Below are 27,722 nucleotides of genomic sequence, written 5' to 3'. Positions count from 1 at the left end.
TTTTAAGTGTCATGGAGCTTTCCAGGGCATGGAACTAAACTTCAGAATTGTGTAAGAATATATTGGTGCCAGTCCTGCTAAAACATAGGGACCAAATGACATGGATTAGGAGTATTTTCTCCTAATCTCTTTCAACACAAGCAGTTGGCATAGTCCTACATCCATAGTTTTCTTCTAGAAACAGATAAAATATAAATTAAATTTAAAATCTAATGATCCCAGGTGATTCTAATACAGGCATATATATTCCTCAAACAAGATAAGCTCACACAGAAGACAGCTTGAAATTCAGGAACCAAACATAAAGCTGGATACCACCCCATGGTAGTGCTTGCCTGTTCCCCATCTGATGCTAACCCATTTTAATCAGTTTGGTCTCTTCTCTCAGTTCTGCAGAAAATATCATGCACAGACAAAGCAACACAATGACATTAAAACATTTCCAGCTTCAAAAGGATGGAAAGCCTTCAAGATTAACAGCACTGATTTCAGCACTCCTGCATTCCACAATGCTCTTTCAGTTTTCCACCATTTTTTCTGAAAAAAGGGTAAATAGAAATTGCTTCTGATAATACCCAAGACAAGATGATTACAAAAGCAGTCCCCTGAGATTTGTTTCACGTGGAAATATGGCATTGAAATATACTTTTGTGCTGTGGCATTTAACTCATCAAAACTTTTCTTCTTTAAAGCATGAAGTTTCATTTAACAATGGCCTTAAGTTGAAGAAGCCAATTTTCTGTATTTTTAAGTAAGTTGATACTCAAGCACAACAGCTTTTATTGTTTATTTGTAGGTAGCTATTTGTCTCCTACCACTCTTCTCAATTCATTCCTGTTAACTTGAGAATTCAAACACTGGGAACTGTGGCAGTTACAGAACTCTTGTTACCACATTGCTGATCCGTGACTTATACGATTCCTAGAGTCAGCACAAGAAGCTGTTGTCCACAGGTCTGCTGTTCACACAACTGTGTAAATGTGAATAAATCAAGATTCCAGCAGTTCTTGCCTCCACTCAAGCTACCTTTGTATTGTCACACATGAAAGATCCTTGTTTACATCCATCCAGCTTCTCTGCAGTGCTCCTTCTCTTTGAAACCTCATGACTAAAACAGTATTATTTTTCCATCTGGGCTGGGAAAGCATACCAAAGTTTTTTAATATACTCACTACTTCCCTTTCATTTGTTTCCTCTTTTTAAGAAAACATTTCATCCAGATGAAAGCAGAATATATCTTAATCAAAATATTTCAAACACTGGCTCTGTTCATATAAATACATCTTTAAAAACAGAACCAAAAATCCTAAAAAAAACCCCAAAAAACCAAAAAAAAATCCCAGAAACAAAAAGGGGGAAAGAAAAGAAATGTGAATTTTTCCCTGAATTAAGATGAAGGAGACAAACAAAATATTTTTTGTGTCTGTACTTCTGTTTGTTATGCAAAGGATGGCTTAGCTGCAAAATGAAATAAACTCCTTCTGCAGAGGAGATGGCAACTGATGATTGCTACAAAGCACAGAAGGCTACATCATCTTGGAGGATAACAACCATTCACTGCTTGATTTAGTGATGTTGAATTTGACTACTTCTTTGTATAAAAATAAAATATCTAAAATGAAAGTTAGGATCCAAAGCTTAGTTTTCAAATTCTTATGAGACAGCATAGATGCTTCTAGATATGTTCACCTTGTATTCATACATTCCAAATCTGTTCAGGCAAACTTCTTACAAGCTGCTCAGAGTGCAAGCACAGTTTCTATTTGTCTGCACAAATAATTGTTTCGCATAAAGTGATGCATTCCACTTTATACACGATTCTCAAGCATCTCATACTTGGTGTGTTAGATCTCAAACCAGGAGAGACATATACAGACAAAATGCATTAATTCCAAATATAGTATATACTTTAAAATTCAGCTAAGAAGGTGACCTACTACTTGACAAGCCAAATTTAGCTATGCTATAGCTTGATTTTGCCTTCCTCTATTCAAGCAAACCTCGTTTCCTTGATTTTTTCCAAGGGGCAAGCAAACGGGAAAAAGTGGAAAGAGGTTGTTTTAAAATATTATCAACACCACTGACACGCTATTTTTAAGTGGTTTTATTTAGAGCTCACTATTTTTAAAGCTGCTGCACTTAAAAGCAAGCTTACTTACCTTCCATGGAAGTCATAAAATAAACATCTTCTAAATTATCTGAATCAATTAACAAAGGCTACAATGAGAAGTCTGGTTTTTTATGTGACTTTCTTGTTTCATCTATTCCAATGTGTGACATAATTAATCAATTTTAAAAATTTAGCATGAAAAATGGTACAGGGACCTTCTATCCCTCTGAGTCACCTTCAGATGAAAGATGCCTATTCATCTTTGTGTAGTCAAACACCTGCCATTACAGCTCTACACTTTTCACTCAAGGAGCTGCATCATTTGCAGCTGAACAATCAGGCTTGAAATTGCCAGCAGGTGATAGAAAACCAAGATATACCACAGCTAAGCAGGCTTAGCCTGACAGATTAGTTGCTCTTTATGTAATACAAGTACATGATTGATTTAATGTTTTTCTCTACATAGACATACAGGCACTGATTTTGAAAATCTTAAATACTTTAAACTGTAACATTCTGCAAATGTGCAAATAGCACATTTTATTAACATATTGGCATCTACAGGCAACCCATTACATATTAAGTACTCACAAGCATAGGAAACTACACATACAAACACAGTAAAAGAAAAGTACTTGCTAAGCTGACTGAAGGTGAAAGAAGGAAAAAGAATTGATTTAGCAATCAGTTTTCATTTCACAGTTTTAGTTTTTTTAGATTGAGAGTTCATTTGGGTTGAGAATATGATAAATATTCCTAAGAAAACTGCCTTCTTTCGAAAGCATGTCATGAAGTTCCTGTGTAACATTATACACAGCAAAATAATATGCCCCTTCTTCAGAGCTCGTGTGTGTTAATGATTCTTAGAACAAGCTAGTACAATTTTACCTTTTTTAGATCTTCCAGAAACATTTTTCCACTCAGTGAATCTCAGAGCCTACTAGAGATGATTATCTAATACCCCATACCTGCCTTTTCTTCCCTCTCTCCCAGTATACAATTGCACAAAGAGATCTAACATTAAAGACATGGACACACATGTCAAATTCTGTTTGACAAATCAGCTCTTCCAAGACATTGCTCATCTAGCCATCAAGTGTTGGCATCAAATTCTGTTGTGTGATCCAGTACCACACAACAAAATTCCAAAGCTAGCCTCCAGCAAGTAAATTATGGAAGAAAAAGGTATAAATTAAGGATGAAAACAGAAAGCGCAGTTCCATTTATAACATGCTTGATTCGTGTATAAAGTGTCAGAGAACTCTTTTACCAGCATGAAACTTCTGCAACTTTATTAATTTTAGGAGAAATAATATTTGGAAGACATTTAGTGCACAAGCCTTTCTGTACATAAAGACATGGCACTCAGGGAAGGAGTGCAGAGCTGTGAATCAGTGGCCTCTAAATAATACATCAGTTCTATTTGCAACCTCTGTTAGTCACTTTGCCAGTTTCCATGGGCCAGAGGGACAAATTCTGCTTATCATCCACTTCTCTGCAAGTCCATGCACTTATGTGTAGGTTTAGTGCCTATACTGCTGTAGATGTGAAACTGCTGATAATTACCATAATCACTGCAAGAGCAGCATAATTTCAAGATCCAAAAATATTTTAAAAGAAAAACAAAATTAGCATTCCTTTTCTTCAACATACTTGTATTGGAAAAAAAGTTAAAGTGTTTCTTTGTATTGAAAGTGAAGGACAAACTGCCTATTTCTACCACATTAGGGAACTCCTGTGAAAGCAAAAGGACACAGCTACCACTCCTGACAGAAAGTCGTGCTTATCAACTGACTAAATGAAGCAAGGGGCTGCACTACCAGCAAATAAATGAGAGCCAGCTTTACTGCATCATGCTGATTTATCTGTGCTGTCTCTCCTCATCAGGATACAGTGAGGACCACTAGGCACTAGTAGACTCAAACTTTCTGACAAGCTGTTTTTTTTAGTTTTATTAAAGCAATAAGGAGCCAAACAAATAGCATTAACAAGAGAAAAAAATCACCCACATAGTCTGGAAGAGGGTATGTTTGTCAAGGTTCTACTTCCTTTTTCATTGTAACAGGTGTTTCCACTTTGAGAAACTATGTTTTTAAAGAATAACATTTTGAGAACAAATGTAAATCAGTTCATCTTCACAGCAAGTTTCCTGTTTAATTTAATACTACAAATATTATTAAATACTACAAAAATGCAAACAACAGGAGAACTTACATCCTTTTTTACCCCAGAGAATGCAAGTCTCTGTAATTCTCCATAGGGTACAAAAAGTCTATTTCTGACGGGATCTGAACCTGAGGGAAAGTTTATGCTGCTGTCACAGCTGAGTTTGCTTCCAAGTTTCCAGGCTGTAGCTCAGCAAGGAGTTAAGAGCAGAACACTGCAGTGCTACTTCACTCACCAGAACAGCTTAAACCTGATTCCACTTAAGATAACTGGAATCTCTTCACATAGGCTAAAGGAAACTAGTCCAGAACTTTAACATTAGAAATCCCATAATAATGACAAGTAATATCAAGTCAGGCAGAATCTAATTGTTCTGATCTTTGCTAGACTCAGCCAGGGTTAATTCCTCAGCTCTTGCATACAGTTTCACACATGATTTGTACAGGGCTGTTGAGCAACATTGTGAATCCTTGAAGGCTATGCTGGAGAGCAGGTTAATCGTGTATTTTAAAAGAACAACAGTACCTATTTACCATGTAAACTGGGCTTTTATTAGCAATGACCCTTTCCAGAGCAGGCCAGAGCAATTTCACTAAAGAAACCAGCAACCATTTCTTGTACAAATGCCATCCCCAGTGGCACAGCTACAAGCTATTATAACATTTAATTCTTTGGCTTGGGTATTTAAAGGACTTCAGCTCTTTCAAGACCAGGGCAAACAAACAAAAGCAGCATAAATATATAATTGTGAAAAAGACCAACCTTTACATGAATCATCCTCAATGGGCTGCTTGAAAGCTGTTATGTCATTGAAAGTGCAAAGAAATAAAACCACTTTATCCTGCTCATTTCGAATTGGAGCAATTTTCACAAAGAACCAGACAGGTGTTCCTGGAAACAAACACATCAAAGAGTTGGTCAATGGCAGGCAGAACAGTAAATGTGCCAGTTTAGATGTTTACATCTCAAATCAGCCATCTGTAAAAGTTACTTTAATGTTGGCTTTTTTTACAAACACCTATTTGGAAAAATAACAAAGCAGCTACCAAGTCTGTCATTTAAGTTCTCTGCTCTGTCCCTGCTTTGCTTTTTAATCTTCAGGAATCACCCAGTTTCTGAACTTCACCTGCAAAGTTAACACTTGGACTTATGAACTGCTTTGTGATCTGAAGGAAGAGTCCCACATATGTGCGAAGGCTGCACACAACCACATCTTGCTGGCTCTTGCAGGATTTGAGAACAGGCCAGCTGTGCCTAGGACGTGAGCATAACACAGAGTCTCAACTCAAGAATATGACCAGTTCAGTTGACTTTATCATTTCCTGTCAACAGGGAATACCCTAGAAAAGACCATGCCCTAACTACTATAGCAGACTATGTCTAGATTCAGAGCCAGACTCCAGGAGTTCTGGCCCAGCCTGGAATTCCCCCATGGAAGGGAAACCCTTTACAAGCTGCTTTCCAGCTTGCCTTGTCCTGAGTCTGTTCCCAATCACTCCAGCATGAAGCAAGACTCCACTGAATTCAGGACAGAGTAAGCCATTAGGACCAGAACACAGGCTGTGGATGGCATCAAGCTCTACTGCATAGAACTGCACCTTTCTAATTACTGCAGCAGATGAACTGCTAATTAAAACTGCTTGAGAGATTAACACCTGCACATGCAGATAAAGTTGGTGGTGCCACAACAGAACCCTTCAGACGCTGCTGCCTTTTCTCCTTGACCTCTATCCACACAGATCACCTCGAGGAGAGAATCTGTCAGTCAGCCCTGCCTTTCCATATTTCTGGCAGTTCTACTGGGAAGACCCTAGTGATATCACTGATGTTCCATGTAACAAGGCAGTGTCTACCAGTTCCACCAGACTCACCAGAGTGCTTTTAGTGATATTTGACTATAAGCTGATGGGAGGGCTCACAACAAAGCACTTGAGCACTTGGCTCCTGTAAGCAATAACATGACCTCCTTGAAGGCACCACTTCTAAGTCTGCAGTCTTAACTTTAGACATAAAAAGATGACTTCTCCCACTCTGAGGTACAAGGCAACAGGGACACTCCAGACCTCAGCCTTCAGGGAGTTTGTACATGGGTTTTCAGACCATCCCAACACCCTCAGAAATTATGAAAACAACTCATTGTTGCTTTTGCAAGCACAAGAAGTAAGAGACAGAGAGGATTCAGGCTTGCTTACTGTGGGCAACCTTTTTTTTTTTATGTGTCCCTTTTGAGTTTTGTTTGGAGAGAAGGGTCTACATACCAGGGTCTACATACCATATCAGGATCAGCAGGAGCTTGACCCTCTGGGAAAGCCAGAATAAAGAGTATCACACAATCTTTGTAACTCATGTAGCAAAGTCTATTTGAGAAATAGTGATCTTAGAAGATTATTCCTTTTCTTTATCAGTCACAGAACCCTTCTCTATGCTAGTGATCAGATTGTTTTTCACCTGAATTGCTCAGTATTTTAACATGAGCACCACATGGTATATTTAATGCAACAGTTTTTAGTAACAAGGGTGACTTGTATTTCCTGGCTGTCAAAAGGTGACAAGAAAACCTCAGGTATCTTAGAGGTTACTGTTCAAAAAAGGAAGCAAAGGCAGCTTTTTTCCCAACTATGTTAATATAAGAGAGGTTGTTGTTACCAGCCTCACCTGGCTGTTTCCCAGCTCAGTGCTGAGCAATCTTTTCTGGCTACAGAAAGGTAGGGCACCTCCAAAACCCATGGACAACTTCCATAAACCAAGTTCAATTCCTAAGGCTCCCACTGTGCCTGCATAACACACAAGCAGTTTCAAACTCTGGCTGAGATTCCATGCCATATGTACAGACACTTCTATAAACAGCAGGGTCTATGATGCATGGAGGCCTCTGCTCAAAAAGCAGAGAAATCCAGATGGAATCACTGGTGGCCATTTCTGAAATATGCCTGCATGGCAGAAAGTATTCAAGGGTCCATATACCTTTTTTTTTCAAAGAGTTAACATTCCTGAACAACTCCTTCCAAAAAAGTATGAACAAACAAATATGCTAAGTGTGAAAAAAGATTGAGCAAAGTACCCATGCCAGTAAAATCATCACTAACTTGTTAATGAGCTTAGAAGACAGTGCCACAAGGCAGCCAACAGCAATTTTCTAGACAGTAACACCCTTTACACTACCCTTTCTCAAGGGCTCCTAAAATCTCAATTTCTTCTTGCCTACTTGTTTTTCCCAACTTCACATGTGAACTATACTGAAGCTGATCAAATCCATACCCTGCTTTTACAGAGACTCCTCGTTGTCATTTTACCCTCTTCAACACCCTTCACTAACACTGCACCTTTTTAATCAGCCGAGATCTCCATCCATAGCCTTGCTTTTTGATCTTTATCTATATGCATATTTCTGATTAGGGATTTTTTCCCCCTCCCAAAACCACTTTGTGTTGTTTTACTGCTTCCAAGCTACAGCCATTCTGCTATGGGCTGCTCACAATATTAACCTTCACAGCATTGAGGCTGAATTACACACTCTGTTTCTTCTCTGCCTCTCACAGCTATGAAAACTTACTACTGTGCTTTTGAAGATGCTGCACTCAACACAGAGAGGATGCAATTCACCCTCCTATTCTGGCTATTTTTCAGATGCATGATGTCATCTTCCCTTTATGGTTATGCTGTAGTATGTTGTTGCAAGCTTTGTCTAACATGTTCTGAATGCAGCAAGAGGACTTCTCCCAATAACCTCTCTAAGGCTGCTGCAGGGCAAGGAGCTTTTATCAGCAGAGTTTTTACTTTCTGACTCCCTTGACTCCCACTCATGTGTTGCATTATTTATAGGAAGAAGGAAGACAAAACACTTTTTTACCTAGAACCAAGTGTATAACTTAATGATACACCCCACATGCTAAAAGAAAGAGACAGATGTTCTTGACAGCTAAAAGTAGGCTTGTTTGATGAAATGCAAATCAAGTATTTGGTGCCCTTGTAATTTCCAGAGTGCCACAAACAGAGCAAAATTCAAAATCAAGGTGGCACACAGGGCCTGCAGAAATCATCTTCCAGATCTTTTGGGATCTACAGAGTAACACGGCAAAGGCAGAAATAAGTAGATGGAAAATTCTGCCAGGCCATGTACCTGCCTCCACAACATCATATTTACCCTGCAGTCCCTAACATCTTGTCAGTGTCTCTTGTGAATAGGAGACAAGTGATATTAAAATACAGTCATGAGGTGAGTGCTCACAATGCTGAGTTACATGGACTTGGCATGGTGCTCTGCAACCAGGAGCTCATTCACAGCAGAATCGGGATCTGAAATGTCCTGCATACTGGTTTAATTATCAGAAGAATTTTACTTCTTAAACAGTTTATTTAACTATTAAACAGGAAAGCCTGAAGTATAAACTACTTATAAATCAGGTCGGAAACTAGAATTTCAACGTCCTACAGGCAGCCCTCATGCTCTTGGTGTCAAATCCAACATCCCTGCTCAACCATGACTAGTAAGAGGCACAAAAAAAAGCCATTTTAATGGAAAATGTGGTTTTCAGATTCAGCCTGTGGGTTATTCAGGCAGTGAAACTGCAGCGTGTTCCAGAGCAAAACAAGAGCAACTTCCCAGTCTGCACTGATGTACAACCACACAGAAAATGTTTACCAGTGTTTCCAACAATACATCTACTTCCATTTACATTTTGTTTTCAGTCCTGGCAACCTCTCTACCTGGTAAAGTTCAGTGACAATACCAGCGCACAAACAACAAAGTAAACACTCATGAGCTACATTGGCTTCTGTTAGATTTGGAATCAGCAGTGAAAGAATCCAGCATTTCTCTAGTGGCATAGCACCAATCATGCTAGAAAAGGGAATGCCCCTTGAAAGCTGCAGGACAAGCAGTGTGGACAACTGAGAAGAAATTAAAATCTACAATGAATGCCCAACAGTACACATAGGACTAGTCTGACTCATGGTACCAAAGTTACTTAGCCAATCCAGAACTAACAGGTGAAGTTCTTGATAGGTTTTCATGGCCTGAGCACAGTCCTTGTGGTGTTACCTTAAAGCAAAGGCTATTTCAAAGGCTGTGATTCAAGTTCCAAGTCTTCTCCAGACTAATACACTCTAAATGTCTGCATATCTTTCAATTTCCCATCTGAAAGACAAATAGTATTGTCTCTTCCCTATCCTTTTTTCCAGTCCTGTGTTTTTCATCAATATGTTCAGCCTCTTGCTGGGCAGGACCACCAGCATTTCACATGCTATTTAACTTTGGTTGAAGTCTTTCAGAAATTCTTACATCAAAGTGAAAGAGATCTTAAAGGTCTATTCCAGCTTCTCCCCGAGCACACCATTGAGCTCTCCTAAGTTTTCCCTCCTGCCAAACAAAAACAGGCTGTATGAAAATCAAAACCACTGTTTGAATGTGCTCTTTGCCCACACCTTGAGCCATTTAACCAAAGAGATAAAAAGCACAGTTAACGAAAACTGGAATACACAGTTTTTCTTTCCACTAATTAAACAAAAAACAATTTTAAAATACAATGAAAAAAAACATGTTTTGGCAATTCAGCTGACATCTACACTGCCATTAATGAGTGGGGCAAGTTTCCTCTAAGCAGCACAACCTCTGCATTACTTGATAATGTCTCAAACATCATCAGACACATACTGTCCTGAAGGGAAACAGTCGAGCAGTATGGAAATAGAAACATGTGCCCTTTCTCCACCAATTCCTGCAGCAATGCCGACAGCAGGAGTTAAGGTAGTAAACAGTGTGGCTGACCATTACAGCCACTCCTTTTAGGGTTTCACTAATGCCCAGGTACTCAGTACGAGATTGTTTGTCTCTATCCCACAGAGACTGAACAGTTTTACAAAGCCGATGAGGTGTGATCAGAGAAAGTTTGGCAAGCCATTATACCCACACAGATATTTACCAGGTGCTCAGAGAAGCCCATGAGATCTGACCATGCAAGACAAAGAACAGAAATCTTCCTACAGACTTTAGCTTTGAGCAGAGAATGCGTACCAAAGGAGAACAGACTAACTCAGCATGGATTTCACCTCTCTGTGCAACCAGAGTGGAGCTTTAAATACATTCCCAGCACTTTTAAAGCTGTTACCTTCGTGTCTTCTCTATCTGGTGTGGGATGCTGTGGCACCTAATGGTTTTAAAGGTCAGATCTTTACATGCTAAGCTAAGAAAAATCAATTTCAGTCCCCGAAGGTGGAATTGCTATTCATAAGGGTTATCCTATGACACCAAAACAACACAGCAGAAAACAAGGTTCAGCACACACTCTCATACTGCAGTAGTGCTGGCACAGTTCACCTGATTCTGAGTTCTCTGAAGAACAGAACCTGAGTATAAGGAAGACACAGTAAAGTTTTGAGATCTTTCCATTTACCCTAGGGAAAGTACTTAAGGATTACTACTGGGAATTCTGTACATATTTGTGGAGATGACAGCAGGTCTTGCTTGCCAACAAGAAGTTGACAAGATCAATGGGAATTACCAGTTTTATGAGTCCAAAATATTTAATTTGACTTTGCTGAAGGTAACTGAACTCACACAGATGGATTTCACAGGGGATGCAGGTGTGCATACTGCTTGACAAATAATGGAGCTACACTTCAGTGAGAGGTCGAGGAGGATACACGTCACTTGATTCCAACACCCTCATTCTTTCCTGCTTCTGTTCCTATGTAACAATATGGGTTAGCAAAGGTTTCCATCTGGAGAACTACAGGCACAGCACACACAAATATAAATGGGTTTAGATGCTTTGAAGCAGTAACAGTTATGAGAAACTCTTTAGTGGTGGCAATCACAGGTCTACCACACTTTTTGCTGCCTATAAATGGGGCTATTTGCTTTTGAACCTCTATAGAAAGCACCCAAAGACAAATGCAAGTGGAATCTACCAAATCACTTTTTTAGGCTGATTTGTCATTCTCTGACATCTGAAGGCTTTCTAATACACTAGGGGAAGAAGGGAGAAGGAAGGAGGGGAGAAGATTGTGCACATGTTAAAATGAAATTTAAAAAATCAAACGATCAAATAAAAAAACCCACACACACAAATACTCATGCTATTAAATGTGTTAAATGTTCAAGCACCCAGAAAATAGGGAGGTGAACCTCAGCACAAATTAAAAGTGCATCCCAGCCTTTGGGACTCTCACCATAATATGTCTACTCAGCAAAGAGCTACTGCTTTACCAAACTGCTTTGCCGTGTGAAAAATAGTTACCTACAGCCAACCCACCATTCTGGCAAGGATTCTGCTGGTCCTATCTGTAGAGAACTTCTGAGACAAAAAAAAAAAGGTGTCTTAACACTCTTCTGCAGCACAGCTGCAGACCATAAGCAATGGGAATGCCTCTGCTCAGACAGGGGACACTTAAGACTCTTTCTAACTCTTGATGCACTTCACCTTTGATGAGTACACCCCACTTCAAATATTCTTCCACTGAAGTAGGTCAAGTACTGCATAGAAAAGGGGGTTAGATTTCAATTGGACACCACCTCTTCAGGGGCAGATAGAAGCAAGTGAATTCCGTATTCTCACAAAAATTTACTTCATCAATAACGAAGGCAAGTGCATACAGAAAAAGCCTGGGTTGGCACAGCTTGTATGCCAGGCCTACATTGTGGAAGAAAAACAAGACAAAGAAAATCCAAGTTTAATTTACTCAACCATTTTTAACTCATGAGGCTGACCATAACGTGTAAAAACTTAAAAATGTCTGTCATAAGAAGTTAGATATTTAAAATGTCTTCTCATAAGAAGTTAGATATTTAAAACACATCAGTTCAGGTAAGGTAAGATATGACTAAGGCTAGATACAAAATATTTTCTAATACATTAGCTGTACCCTTCCTTGGTATAAGTTCATTTATCTCCACTGACTTCAGATTTAATAATGTTTTAATTTTCCCATATAAAAATAAACAATACTTCCAGCATCACGGGGCGCTCACATCTAATTAAACAATGGAATTGAAGCTCTCATGTGAAATTACTGTCAGTCTGTCGTCATTTTGCAGTCCTGATTAAAGAAAGCTTTCACTCAGTCTCCTTCCAGGTATGACAATGAATCCCCACTGAATGCAACTGGATGGCATCAAAGCAACAATGACAAAAATCTGGTGGCTATGCACCTGTTTGCTCTAATTGCTTCCAATTATCCTGGAGAAGCTTTGTATTTCTGGGAAGCAATTCTTCCAGAGAATAACAATGATTTTCACATATCTGCTAAGTTATCAAGGGCCTAGCCTAAGGAATCATCAAAACTCTGTCACATCTTAACTTCAAGTTCTGAAAACGGGGAGCATAGTCACTTTTGCATGTGGGGAGGATGGCACAAGAAAGGGAAGGCCAGGGTAGAGGCAGCATCCATAAATGCAAACATTATGAAGGCAGCAAATTATATGTTGTTTCCAGAGTTAATAGTGTGAACTGCAATGAAGTTTGTGGATATACTGCACCTACCATCAGCTGGATGGGGTATTCTTATCAGACAACCAAGTAAATCCTAGCACTGGGTCACTACCATGGAGAGTGCCATGTCAAAATAAATAAATAAATAAATAGCCTATCACTTCTAGTTGCATCATTAAATGTCTCAATCTGCTTTGACATGTAAGACCAGGGAATAATTGTTACTCAGACAAAGAAAATAATGGCTGCTGCTCCTAAAAGTACAAGACTGACTTGCACCACTCCAGACATCATTAGCTCAAAACTTCTATTTTGTTTTCCTTTGTTCCTCCAAAAGGATAGAGACTGTACTGTAAAAACAGCCAGAATAACATTAAATGTGCAAGCTGTGGAAACCATTCCAATTATCCAACTACCCAAAAATGGGGACAAAACCTTTTTATTGTAACTATTAGTTTATAAAAATGGAGTAGACAGGTAAAGAATAAGAAAGATCTATTTCCCATTTATTTCACTGGCTAATTTGAAAAACAAAAGTAGAACGAGTAAAGAACAGAGAGACCAAACAGAAGAAACAAAGAGCAGGAAAAAATGTCTAACAAAATTCAGGGTCCTTTCCCAAGCTTTCAAACTGAGAGCAGGTTAGAACCAATCATGTTCATTGCCATAGTGGCAAGCAGAGGTAAGGTGACCACAAATAAAAGGCCACTCAGTAATCTGGGTGCTTAGTGCCTGGTAAATAGCAAAGTGTTTTTCTGTGATGTGGCCTACATGGAGAAAAAGTTCCAGGATGTCCTTTTTTTTTATGTTTTTCAGTTAAAACTCTCTAGTGTTATAAGCCAGTCTCTGTAACAGTAGTTAATGTATCTCTCAAGCTGAAAATCTAGCAAACATTAGGCGCCCTGGGGTTTGTTAAAGTTGACAGCAAGCTCTGTGCTTTCCTTTTTCCCATGCCTGTGACCCTCTGCGTACGGAGCGTCATCGCAGCTCCGTCCTTCGGCATGTCACACAACACAGCTATTGCACAGCTGCACTTTGTTCTGGGCCACCTCTCCTCGCAGGAGTGCACTGCAGGGCAGGAAATATTGCTCCCTGCATGGTTACCTTGCTTTAAATCTGCATAAAAGGCAGAGAGGCCCCAGGCTCTACTACAGGCCATATGCTGCAGCATGACAGAGGAGTAGCTGCATAGTCTCTTGGTGCCAAATCACTGATAACTAAGAGAGAATTCCAGACTCTCCTGGATCCCAGGACTGCAGCTTATTTACTTAGCTTTGGATGCATAGATGTGAGCTGCATATGGTCCCCATGGCCACAAACTGAGCTAGGAACAGAAATCAGTTTTTAGAAAATAGGTAAACATCGGAGGTAGGTAGCCCTAGGAGGAAAGCAGCACAAAGCAAGGCCATAAAGACTGTGCATGCAGGCAGTACCAGCTTCACTATTAGAAAGCAAAACTGCACAAAAAGTTACAGAATGCAATTTTTTCAGCTTAACATCTGGCCAGGCTGAAGACCTCAGTGTATTTACACTTTAAGTGACATAAAGTAGATGAAAATAACTGTGCATGACATAGTCCACACTAGGTGAGACATCAAGTTTGGGGCAAGTAGTTCATCTGCTGAAACATGCAGTAACAGACAGACTGAATTTCCTAGGAAAAAAATCCCATGCCAATTCAGGATTTTTTTTGTCTGAACAAAAAGCGTATCATCTGAAAACATCAGAAGTAGCTCAGTTTCTAAAACAAAAGATGGCTTTCTTTTATTCCAAATCTACTATATACTGGCTTTGCTATATCAAGTTTTTAAAAACTGAGAAAGTATGTTCTCTCTAGTGGAAACTTGCCTAAACCTAGCTTGTGTACTACCACTGTTGATGGAATCTTCAGTGTTGTCTTAAAGCATCACACACAAATTACTCTAAACGTCAGAACAAATTAGAAAGCTTCCTCTGCCTTCCTGAGTGACTTTCATCTCTAATGTTCTCATTTCTCCCTTTTAGACCAAGTGGCAGAACTGGGGCTTATTTAGCCCTAGATGAAGCACTGTCCTCCAGGGTGAAAGAATTGCAGTTTACACTACTACTAAGAACAACTTTATGCACCTACATAAATGAATAAACCAATCCACTACTTACTGTTCTTCTTGTACATCAAGATTTCAAAGGAGTTCATCTCATAGTTCTCAAAGGTTTGCCGGACCTTGTCAATTGTATCTTTGTCTGTCAGCTCTCCATACATAAAACTGCAATAAACAGAGAAATTCAAGTCAGGTACCAGACAAAAACACAAAGCCATTTTTTTACTGTGTAAAAAAGGACCCATTTGAAATGGCTCTTCTTTGATTTTGTTTCACCTGGAAAGCATATTTGACAGATGTAGCCCCAGGAGATAAAAGACAAAACTGGAATAAACAGATTACTTTTCTCCTCAAGCAACAGGCACAACACTACAAGCTACTTAACAGAAAATAAATCTGTTCTCAAATACCTGCAGGTGCTGCTTTTTTGCATAACTTCTGCTCTGTGATATCCTGATAACTTGCAAAATCCATCATTGCTGTAGACAATGGGCCAATCCACGATCTGGGCATTACCCAAGACAAAATTAGTATCTGTTTGAAAAAACACATCAGTTAGTCAAAGGTATAACATTAGAGGAAATACTAATTTCAGAACCCAATCCCAATTGCTTCAGTCCCCACACAGTTTTCCCAGATATCATTTCCACTGCAGACAACAGCATTATTCCTGGTTTCAATTTTAACTGAATTTTTATTTTTGAAAAGTGTTAATTACTCAGACAGAGCATAAACAAAACCCATGATGGTTAAGCAGGTAAAATTAATCTCTTGACTGAAGACAGATCCACCAAAATGTTTCCCTCTGTGCCACATGCAGTGATCCACCATGACACTCAGTTTGAATGTGAAGCCTCTCACAAGTGGCCAAACCAATACATGAGTAATATTTCTCCTCCCTGAGTGCAGACACAGGGGCTCCTCTCAACACTGCCTTCACTGCTGGCCACACAAGCTCAAATACTTGTGCACAGCATTCCAAACAGGACACCAAGAACAAGGGCTAGCAATTACACCAGTAGAAAGAACTCCTTGTTTGCAATACAAGCCAGAAGGAGTTTCAATCAGTACAAAAAGCAACCTTAGCAGGATTCACACCTCCATTCTTGCTGGAGCTGTGAGTGTCACATTTTTTATGATTGCCAACTCAAACCTACACCTGTGCCAAGACAGCAGTGCTGCTCCCTGGGCACTGGCAGGGAGCAGGAGATGGTGGCTCCTGTCACAGCTGCAAAGACCCTCTGGCTTTCGAAAGAAGGGCTGGGCTGTCACATGAGATCCAGAGGCACTCGTTTCCTTACAGGAATCCATCACACTGTCTACCTTTCAGTATCAGCTCCCAGCTGCTCACACATCCACAGATCTCATTAATGCTTCCTCCAACCAAATGACATTTTACCTATTAATTGCAGAGAGTTTAGTTTGTTTCAATTGCTCCTTTCAAAATATTTCAACCCAGACGTCAAATGGGTTTAAATAAAGCAGTCCTGCAGCTAGCTAAATCCACTGCCCCATTCCACAAGCATGATTAAGTGTATTTTTATACACTCTTCAGAATGAAATACACCAGTAATATAACTTCAGGATATTTTAGCTGCTTTGTTTCTCACAGCCTCTTTTGAATACCATGCGTTTTGCTTAGCTGAAGCACTTTCTCCCCAAAACAATACACCTCTTTTACCCATTCCTACTAATAAGTAAACCAAGTAATTTCTCACTACTAAAGCAAGTGGGTTTGAGTGTCTATTATAAACACTACATTAGATTGTGTTAGGATATTTTTAAATTTCATCACAAAGTATAAAAATGACCAAAAAAAAAAAAAAAAAAGGAAAATACTAATGTTGGGCCAGGTGGTCCTGCCCTGATCTGAATGGTGTTATTTCATGCATGAATTGCTTAAGAATTGCTTCTTACTGCCTTCCCTTCTCAAAAGATAACTTTCCCTTGTCTCCACTTCATAAAGAGTTCCTGATAAGCATTTGCCTGCCTTTCACACTTAAACCTTATTGTCTTCAGATAAATGATCTCTTGGGTTTTTTTACTAAAGGCTATATAGGACACATTTCTGATAACCATCACTGTGATAATCCTACTTTTATCTAGCCTTGCAAGGCTTCTGTGAGTTACAACAATGCTCCTGTCTCCTATTTATAGGTGAAAACAAAGCCCTAAATTCATAAGGGAATTTAATCTCCAAAAGACTGCAACAATCTAGTCCCTAGATGCCCAGCTCTCTCAAAGACTTGGGAGCTGGAAGCTCTGTGAGCAGTGCTGGAGAAGAGAATTGAAAAACTTTAGTACAGCAAATAGAAATCTGACCAAGTTAAACCACAGAAAACAATGAAAAGGGGGGATGTTTTAAGGTTGGTTTTTTCCCCCTTTCCTACGTTTGTTACAATACCTAATTTTTAAACATCAGCCCAGTTCTCAGATTATACTCAATTCTTTGCCATTATTGCAGGAGCTGAAGAATTAAGTTCCCACTTATGCTTTGGCCCAGCAAACCCCATTTTTTTTGGACTGGCAGTTTCCAAAGGATGCATAGAGAAGATGCACACATTTCTCTCCCCCAACAGCAGTTTGGACACACTCCTAGAAGATGTAGGCTACCCTAAAAAAACCCAGCCATTATTTCAGCTCTTGAATAACTGTTCTAATCATCAAGCTACCACAACGAATAGAGGCCAACATCCTCACCATGTGATTTGTAAGTCACTAGGACTTGGCTACTGTATTTTATGCACCCCTATTAGGCAACACCGGGTGAGCCTCTCCAGCATGGAGAGGTACAATGTAACATGAGAGTCTAGGCTGGGTTTAGTCCTGAGTTAGAAGCAAGCTGAGAGATGCTTATGTACCCATAAAGTTGTAAAGGAAAAATTTTGCTCAACTATCAAACTAAAGAACAAGTCAGAGATTTTGATGATCCCGTTATTCCATAAGTGTCTCTCCCTTCTAGCTCATTCCAACTTCATGCATCTTGACCTTCCTTTCATCTGGGCTTTACGTAGCTGACAAACAACACCTCATTTCTTCAGAAGTGTCTCTGACAACAGTGCCAGTGTGAACACTGTCAAGACACAGCATAAAATAAGGACTCCCACTTAAAACTTCCCTGCATAGCTTGTTCCAACAGACAACCCGAGGTAGAAGGCTGTCCTCGTTGCTATCATTTACATTCAATTGCACTGACATCCCTGACAATGTGCTGCTTGGGGACAGCTCATAATCTGTTAAAAATTTCTCCTAACATAAGAAAATATTGAATAACATCCAGTGAGGCAAACAGTGCCATTCCATCTGCAGGGACACAGGGTCTCAGAGGCCACGAAACAGCTGTGGCTTTGTTACACAACAAGTATGAAGGGATGCTCTAGTGAACTCTGAGTATCACAGAGCAGAGACCCTTGGGGACCCACAAGTGGGTCAGCAAGGCCAGGAAAGGAGTTGGCCAGAGGAAGACCATGAAGAAATCCACTGCTCAATTCTCTTCAAAGACAGAGATGCAATGGACATGTAACAGCAGCAGTATCAAAACTATTTAGTGACTTGAAGCACCTCTTCGAAAGGACTCAAGGAACTCCCCTACCTGGAAATCAGTTTCTATCACAATGGCAACTGTGTTAGCAGTATTGCCTGGCCCAAGAAGAAGCTGTAAGCATCACTGGCCCTTCTTATGAGCACCAAGAAAACCTGAGCTTGAACAGGAGAGGGTAGGCTCATATAAAAGACCTGGGCTTCTGGCTTGTGTTGCATTTGGCACAGTCTGAACAAGGCCACTGGGAGGCAAGGAAACAAGCAGAGATGCAGCACAGAGCACAGTGTACTGCAGAAACACAGGTAAGAGCTGTAGCACCACAAAGGCAGCATAATCCATGAGTAGGGCAGGTTCTGCAGCATGGATTACTTTGTGAAGGGCATTACTTCATATTTTCTAGCCTGCATTTTCCCCAGGTTAGTTCTGCTCACTGCAGTACACACACGTCAGCATCTACACATTCACATGTCAGATCCAGTTTGGATTATCACTTTAAAGTAGACATGGCCACTTAAAAGCAACAAGAAAAACGTTTTAACTCCTTCCAAAACATAAGAATGGGTGTCACTCAGTCACTGAAACCAGTACTTTCTTCCACTCAGAAAACAGACCATCACAGAAGAAACAGAAATCACCTTCTAAATAACCTTCATCCTTTTAACAGTAACAATCACAAGTGTCTAGAGCACCCATCTTACCAAAACTACTCTATCTGCTGAATCCTACTGTTACATTTAGTACTTTGTTTAACCAAACCTCTCCATCAGCTTCTAAAATTCCTGTAGATGAGCTGCACTCACAGACATTTATCTGGCCAGGACTAGCTGACTGAGGAGCAGTCACCTCCCTGCACGAGCGTGGAGCAAGTTACTGAAATGTTTTCTGCCTACCATCCATTGCCCTGCAAAGCTACATATTCACTCCCACTACACCCCAGCCTCTCCTGTAACACAGATCTTGACAAGCTGACACCCCTCAACTCTTCCTAAAGGCCAGCACCCCAGTTCTACCTTCCCTGTCCCACCTGTGAGGCACAGGTGCTCTTCTGGAACACACTGGCAGGAGGTCAGAGACCAACAGCCAAACATATACCCACAGCACTGCCAGACACATTCCCACACTGAAGGTGTTCCCTCACTGCACAGAGGAAGCCAAGGGAAACCTCTGCCCAGGCACCTGCAGTGCAGACCTCAGCAACAAGAGAGGCTGGTGCCCACTGCAGTTTGCATAACTGAGCCAGCCAAATCCCCAGGGTGCTTGGGTTTGTGTAGTGCACAAGTGTGATTTAAATATATTAATATATTTCCCAACAGTCATCATACAAACACAACACTCAAAAGGTTTAGTCCCAATTTATTTCCTTGTCAACAAAAGGAGTATGGTGAGAGGAGAGGAGAGGAGAGGAGAGGAGAGGAGAGGAGAGGAGAGGAGAGGAGAGGAGAGGAGAGGAGAGGAGAGGAGAGGAGAGGAGAGGAGAGGAGAGGAGAGGAGAGGAGAGGAGAGGAGAGGAGAGGAGAGGAGAGGAGAGGAGAGGAGAGGAGAGGAGAGGAGAGGAGAGGAGAGGAGAGGAGAGGAGAGGAGAGGAGAGGAGAGGAGAGGAGAGGAGAGGAGAGGAGAGGAGAGGAGAGGAGAGGAGAGGAGAGGAGAGGAGAGGAGAGGAGAGGAGAGGAGAGGAGAGGAGAGGAGAGGAGAGGAGAGGAGAGGAGAGGAGAGGAGAGGAGAGGAGAGGAGAGGAGAGGAGAGGAGAGGAGAGGAGAGGAGAGGAGAGGAGAGGAGAGGAGAGGAGAGGAGAGGAGAGGAGAGGAGAGGAGAGGAGAGGAGAGGAGAGGAGAGGAGAGGAGAGGAGAGGAGAGGAGAGGAGAGGAGAGGAGAGGAGAGGAGAGGAGAGGAGAGGAGAGGAGAGGAGAGGAGAGGAGAGGAGAGGAGAGGAGAGGAGAGGAGAGGAGAGGAGAGGAGAGGAGAGGAGAGGAGAGGAGAGGAGAGGAGAGGAGAGGAGAGGAGAGGAGAGGAGAGGAGAGGAGAGGAGAGGAGAGGAGAGGAGAGGAGAGGAGAGGAGAGGAGAGGAGAGGAGAGGAGAGGAGAGGAGAGGAGAGGAGAGGAGAGGAGAGGAGAGGAGAGGAGAGGAGAGGAGAGGAGAGGAGAGGAGAGGAGAGGAGAGGAGAGGAGAGGAGAGGAGAGGAGAGGAGAGGAGAGGAGAGGAGAGGAGAGGAGAGGAGAGGAGAGGAGAGGAGAGGAGAGGAGAGGAGAGGAGAGGAGAGGAGAGGAGAGGAGAGGAGAGGAGAGGAGAGGAGAGGAGAGGAGAGGAGAGGAGAGGAGAGGAGAGGAGAGGAGAGGAGAGGAGAGGAGAGGAGAGGAGAGGAGAGGAGAGGAGAGGAGAGGAGAGGAGAGGAGAGGAGAGGAGAGGAGAGGAGAGGAGAGGAGAGGAGAGGAGAGGAGAGGAGAGGAGAGGAGAGGAGAGGAGAGGAGAGGAGAGGAGAGGAGAGGAGAGGAGAGGAGAGGAGAGGAGAGGAGAGGAGAGGAGAGGAGAGGAGAGGAGAGGAGAGGAGAGGAGAGGAGAGGAGAGGAGAGGAGAGGAGAGGAGAGGAGAGGAGAGGAGAGGAGAGGATTGCCCTTCTCATTCCAGACCACAGCCTCGCTCATGCTGGGTGATGACAGTCCTGGTTACTGAGACCCGCAGGTCTTTTTTTATCCTGTCTCAAACTCCTCCCATGGATCTTCAGAGGAGCAAACCTAGTTCTTTAGCGTTACCAAACACGAACTACAGCAGAACTAAAAGAACTGCACATCAGATGTGTCTCTTACCCTACCCATGGAACAGGGGGGGAGGATACAGCTACTGCTGCCTGAGCTGGGCACAGAACAGCAGAGATGCTGTGTCACAGCCAGTGTAAGAAATGTGCACCAGGCAAAAATCACGTGCTGCTGTCACAGCAGTAAAGATTGTATCATACAGCTTAAGGACAAGGGACACATGGTATTTACAAACTTGTGACTTTGCATAACAAACAGCATCATTTGGATACTGCGGGGGGAAGAGATCGCTTCATTTCTGTCTAATTTCTTCCCAGGCCATAGAAATCTACCATTGTATAAGTAGGCCTGTCAAAATTGCTAACAAAGGATAGGTATGTATGAATTTTTGCTCACGTTCAGTCTTAGCTTTGAAGAAAAAAGTAAACCAGAAGCATTTAGTCACACTGATTAGTTACATTGTTCAAATGTAACTTCTGAGATCAAAATATGGCCCTAAGTCAGTACAAATAAGTCACACTGAATTTCAAGTACGTACTTATTCAATCCTTTCTCTGCACACATGGGATTTGAGACTTGCACTTCAGGGACCAACCACATTTTCATCCTAACAGAGGTGGTGTAACTGTAGTCAAAGCAAGCACAGACCTGCTCAGATGACAGAAAGACCATTCATATGGTAGAATAAAATAAATAAGGAATAATTCTGCTCTTCCACCCATATCCTCCTGTGGAAGTCAGTGGTGTTACATGAATACTCCCATTCACTCAGTATTACCTTGTATTCATTCCTACAGTGGAAGTGCTTCAGTGTTTAAATATCCCATTGAACAACTTGATCTCTCTATAGAACAATGATATAGTGGACTCAAAATTATCCATCATTAATATGGAGGTCAAAAATTTTAAGCTCGCTGTAATATAAAAAATACAAACCCCTACAGATAGGTTCATTTGGGGTGTTTCATAAAAGATTTATATAACTATCTATTTAATTTCCAAAACGAAATGGATTCAAAAGTTCCTTGGTTGCTACAGCATGAACACAATTCCCTAAATACAGACATTTCATGTTTATTCAAACATGACTTACACTGTCATGTGTACACCAGAGCAAAGTGCAAGTTCAAAAGAATTATTAAAAAATTTATATCATCATCCTTTCCACAAATAACAAGAGAGATTCTAACTAAAGCAACAACGTCAAGTGAGTCACTTTAAATCATTACAGAAAATGAATCCTAATTGCAGTCAGCAAAATAGACAAAAAACTACCTTTTCCATCTCAACATTCTTACTTTGCATTGTTATAGAAAATATTTCACAGTAGGTATCTACCATGAGAAAAGTTTAAATTGAAAATTATGCATTGTTCTAACTCTTGTAGCTATAAAATCTTCACAATAACCTATATATTTTTTAAATAAAAGACATTACTGTAGAATAACAGAAAAAGAACAGCTGAAATGGCACCATATCATGCTATGGATAGCATGATTTGTCACCTATCCTTGAAGTACTGCCCATACTGGGAAACTGAAAAAAAATCCAACACAACCCCCACCCAAAAAAACCCAAAATAAACACTAAAACACAAATCCCACAACATTTACACACATGTGGCAGAGTGAGATAATTAGATGATTTTCAGAAATGAGAAAGTTCATCATTTGGTAAGAGTCAGACATTGCACCACTCTTATTAAAGGGCAAAACCACTGTTTAGCAGTGAGACGTCATCATTCAGCTGCTCAGGGGTTTGCTTTTCCCATCCCATATGACCTGAACACTAATCCAGAAAAAGGCATATTTTAGTTGCATCGATTATGAGTCTTTCTTTAGTTTAAAGCAGCCTTTTGATTTACTGATTATAGCTTTAAAAGTATTTGAGACAAGACCTAACTCCCTGATCACTTTTATCTACGAGTTACAAAAATGCATTAACCAATTCTCCAAATGGGTTTCATTAAGATTTGTCTTACAATCTTGTTCTAGGATTTAATGTAAAACTGGATTGATACATTGAATTATCACAGGAGAACGTCTTGAGCTTTCAGAACATTAATTTTAAAGCACATTACCCATCTTCTCTGTGCTGTACATTTTTTTCCTTACTATCTATAAAAGTAATTTTAACAAAATCAGGTTGTAAATTTCTAAATGCATAAAGGCACACATTCAAAACCAAACTTCTGGCCTAGTAAAAGCCAGCACAAAAAAAAAAAAAAGACATTTTACATTCAATTCCAGTGATACTGGAAAAAAAAGTTGTCAATAGTGAATAGGTATTTCAATGTACTGACCAACTGTATGAAAATCATTGATGAAAATATATATGTCTCCACAGTTGTTAACACGGAAAAGAAGGAAGATCAGGAAGCAATAAAACCCTTTGTTTCATTAACTTCAGGAAAATGTCCTCAGCACAGAACCTACAAGCTGTCCTCTTGCAGTTTCTGAAGGTCTGCTGTTTTATTTCCTCATTCTCCATTAAGTTTCCTTTGCATTTCTCTCTGGCTGAACACAAAACCACTCTTTTCAGTTTCAGAAGTGTTTGCAATAAAGTTAATTTCTCTCCTAGGTCTCAGATGATGGTATAAGGTTAGCATGCCCAGGATGCAAAATGTTTATTGTACTGGCACTTTACAGCGTGTGATGAAAGCAATGCCATAAATCATGCAAATGTCTGTTATGCTCAAGATCTATGTCTGAAGGTACTTTTTCTTCCCCTCTACAGGGAACTCTCTGCATTCTCCATCAAAAGATGCAGGTTTGCTTCCATAACTGATGTCTCCTTACTGTGTTCCCAGGGGATTTTGTCAAAGGAAAATGAAATTCACACAAGCCTTATGCCTTCTAACTTACCTTTATTCCAACCTCCTTATTTTGTTCATAAATCAGAAAAGCACCTGTGACTTCCACTGAAATTCCAAAGCCATTTAAACACAGGATTTATACAATTTTTTTTTGTATAAATCTTTTGCCATCCTTATACATGCGCAATTACCACGCATCTCAATGAGAATTTTGACCAAGGAAGGACTGAAGAATTCAGCTGGCATTTACATAAATCAAAAACTATTTTTGTCTCCAGATATTGATAAAGCATTGGAATATCACAAATAACCACTATCCTCTACAATAAACTGCACCAGTTGAATTGGGTGCCCTGGCCACCATCCAGGTTTATAACTGTTATTATTACAGTTATTATTACAGTGCTTGTATACTGTGGATGTATTACATTACCAAGAAAAACATTAATATCACATTAGCAGTAACCATCAGGGGCTAGTGATTCTTTATATACTGCACTGTGTTACAGCATGGGTTCATTTTCTGTCCCACTGGGTGTTCTGGTCTTTAAATATTTCAATGCTTCAAAGAAATTTTTGTCAACCAACCACTGCATGTAACATTTATTTTTCTAGCTCTGCATGGTTGGTACAGAAACACAGATTTTAAACATTAAATTCAAGATGAACAGAGTTATGGTGTCCCTGATTTCAAAGAAGGACAAACCTTAAGCTCGCACTTCATCCACAAAGTCTTTGTATGAGAAAAAAATCACAGAGGACCAGACAAGGTCCACAGGTCTCAGAAGATGACACGCTACATGTTCTTTCCTGTGTGTGCTATACTGAGGCCATCCCATCCTCTCATTACTCCACTGTGCAGGAAGGAAATGCTTTGCAGCTCTAACCCTAGCACAGCTCTTTCAGCTGGCATTTAGTGCATGAGAACTTGTCCCAGTTGATTTGCAGCCTGAGAAGAAGCTCTCATTCCTAATAACTCTGAAGCAGGCGATTCAGACCAAAGGAGTCAGAGGCGAGTCTTGCTGCAGAAGGTGTGCTATGAACATGAGCCAAATTTTAACCCTCATGGAAAACACCCTGAACTTGAATGCCTACATACACTGCTCCTACCTTTAGCCACAGATTGTGCACCAGCTCATCAGTCCCACATCTAACATAAAGGTAAACAAAGAATTCCTTGTTAAAACTACTGGTAAAATAATGGTGTGATTAGTGCTGTCCTTAGAGCAAAAAGAGCCCCTTACAGAAGAGGCTGAGTGCCCATTCCTTTGCTATCCCCATACAGCTCCTTTCATAGAGTTAACAGCCCCTGCCCCAAAACACACTTTCCTCAGCCCAGCCATGATGATGATACACATACCATGTACAACTTCCTTCCCGTGAAACACCTAGTACATTGTTTCTGTTCAATGACAAAATTCCTCTCTTTTCAAAGGGAATCCTCCCCAAATTAGGAACACTCCTATATCTGTATCAACTTAGTATCTGTTGGCACTACTCAACTTGCTTGCATGTGCCAGCAAATACAAGCTTGACAACAAGCCCAAGGTTTATTTGGCAAATCCCAAATGGCGTAGATAGTTTCATTGTGGGTCGCATTACTACCCAATTGAACAAAACCAAGAAAGGGGAGCCAAACCTCAAGCTTTATGGGCCCATTTAAGCACTTATCCTGTGGGCATCCCAAATCATCTCAATGGCCAAGTAGGCAGGACCAGATGAGACAGGCAACAAGGAGCTGGCACCTTTCCACACTGCCCTCATGCTGGTCAGCACAGCCCTGCCTCAGCATGAGAAAAAGGAGTCCCTGTCCCTTCAAAGCAGATGAAGGTTACAAAAACTGATTCATCCAACATTGCTATGTGACAGCACCACATTTACAGCAAAGCTGGATTGGGTCCAGCAAAAACTTGAAGGCACATCACAGAAGAAATAGGCTTCTAAACCTGAGTCACTTCCCTAAGCTTATCCTAGTATGTCTGAACTGTGCACCATTTCCTACCAAGCTTAATCTAAAAACTTGTATTGATTCCAGTCCTCAGGACTTGCTGAGTATTTGAAAATGAAGTGCTGTCATTCTACCTGTGCTGTCTAGCACCATGGTCTGTTATGACACCTTCTTAATAATGGGGAAAGAGAGGAAGAAACAGAGCACAGCTTCTGCTGCATGATTCCCCCATATCCAAGCCTCAATTGATTTATTGCATCGAGGCTTTGGCACTGAAAGCCAAAAGAGGAAATTGGTTTTTAATGAAGAAAATAATCTACAAAGTCGAGACAGTTTTGAGAAAAACCTTCAATAACTGTAGAGAAGCAGCCTGAATGCGATGACATGTACCATTCATTTTAAAAGACATAGAAAAAATAAAAGGGCATGATTCACTGTAAGACTGGAGAGTAATTTTTTCAGGAATGTAGCCTCCAGCCTCCTCCCTTCTACAAGAAAGTTGCAGAGAGAAATAACCTATAAAAAGGGCACAATTTTATGTGAAAATATGGTCTTATCAAAGGCTAGTTCTCCAATAATACTGCCTCATTTAAAAAACTTGAAAATCATTCTTGGCATCATTTGAGTTTTTAGCTGCTTATCAAGAGGGTTAATTGTCTTTGCCTTATCAGAACAAACTGACTATGTTTTTAATTAATTAACTAATTTTGTCTTCAAAAGGAGCTTGATCCTGCGTATTCTCAACCACACTTCAAGTTCTTAATCCCCTGAAGTAACCCCATTGAAGTCAGTAGAAGCATCAAAAATGGCACAACTTAGGCTCGGGGCTTTAAAAGAAATGCACATGCCTACGTTAAACAAATCCATGAACGCTTGCATGGTCGCCGGCTCACAGAGGGAGCAGCTTTTGCTAAGTCCCTAAGTGAAAGAATCTGGATAGCATTAATACATATTTGCATGCAATTGTGAAATTCGAGGCATTTTCCACTCCACAGTTTTCCAAGAGAGAGACCTGGTTACAGAGCACTAGGAAAAAAAAAAATAAATATCAGCGCTCAGCCTTGAAAATAGCAAACTCTCTCCTCACTTGAGACAAACCTTCCCCTCCAAGCCGGGCGGGCAGCCCTGGCCGATGCCCTCGCACCGGGCTCTCCCTGCCCAGGGACCATCTTGAATCCCCGCACCTCCTCCCGGAGCCGAGCCGCCCCCGCCGCTCTCCGGACGCCCCGAGCCCCCCGCCCGGCCCGGGCGCTGCCCCGCTCGCCCCCGGCACGCCGGGCTGGCTGCGCTCCCGCCGAGCCGCCGCACCTGCAGCCGAGCCCCGCCGCCCGGCGCGGGGGCTCTCGGCAGCACTTGGAGACGCAGCCGGCTCGGGCTCCGGGATGCGCCGCTCCGGCGGAGCCGCCCGGCAGCGGCCGGGGCTCGGCGCCCCCCGCCCGGAGCTGTCCCCGTCGAGGACGCGGCGGGCTCCTGGTGGCGGGCGAGCGCTCGCCCCCGGCGGCCCCTTACCGTTAGACCTTCGCACGATGTTCTCCAGGAACGTGTTCTGAGGCGCCACCAGCCCTCGCCTTCCCCCGGCCATAGTCGCTGTGCGGGAGCGCAGCGCGGCGCGGAGGCTCCGCTCAGGGCCGCGCCGAGCCGCGCTCTGCCGCGCCGCCGCCCGCCCGCCCCGCGCGCCTCATCCTCCGCCGGGACCGGCACCGGCGGCTGTGCGGCACCGCCGCCGCCGCCTCCCGCGCACCGCAGCCCCGCGCCGCCGCCGGCCCGCCCCGCAGCGACCCCCGCCGGCCGCCGCCGCGCCGCAACGCCGGGGCTGCAGCGCCACCGTCTGGGGCCTGCGCCGCGCCGCAGCTGCGGGCCCGGCAGCGCCCGGCCCGTCCG

The 27,722-nt window shown here is 41.8% G+C and overlaps 1 protein-coding gene across 1 annotated transcript in view; it reads right to left on the bottom strand.

The window, feature by feature from the left end:
* The window catches only part of KCNH1 (potassium voltage-gated channel subfamily H member 1), a 173,505-nt gene extending 146,027 nt beyond the window's left edge, over window positions 1-27,478 (bottom strand). The window contains exons 1-4 of the mRNA XM_033055360.2: window positions 27,351-27,478; window positions 15,197-15,320; window positions 14,845-14,951; window positions 5,039-5,167 (exon numbers count right to left, since the gene is read on the bottom strand). Coding sequence (XP_032911251.1) covers window positions 5,039-5,167; window positions 14,845-14,951; window positions 15,197-15,320; window positions 27,351-27,423 — 433 coding nt within the window. The 5' untranslated portion in view covers window positions 27,424-27,478. The remainder of the gene's footprint in view (window positions 1-5,038; window positions 5,168-14,844; window positions 14,952-15,196; window positions 15,321-27,350) is intronic.
* Between the last annotated feature and the right edge of the window lie 244 nt (window positions 27,479-27,722).

The sequence above is a fragment of the Catharus ustulatus genome, chromosome 3, assembly GCF_009819885.2.
Source record: "Catharus ustulatus isolate bCatUst1 chromosome 3, bCatUst1.pri.v2, whole genome shotgun sequence".
Taxonomy (NCBI): Eukaryota; Metazoa; Chordata; class Aves; order Passeriformes; family Turdidae; genus Catharus; species Catharus ustulatus.
Note: the sequence above shows the minus strand (reverse complement) of the source record. Positions and strands in the feature narration are given on the sequence as shown.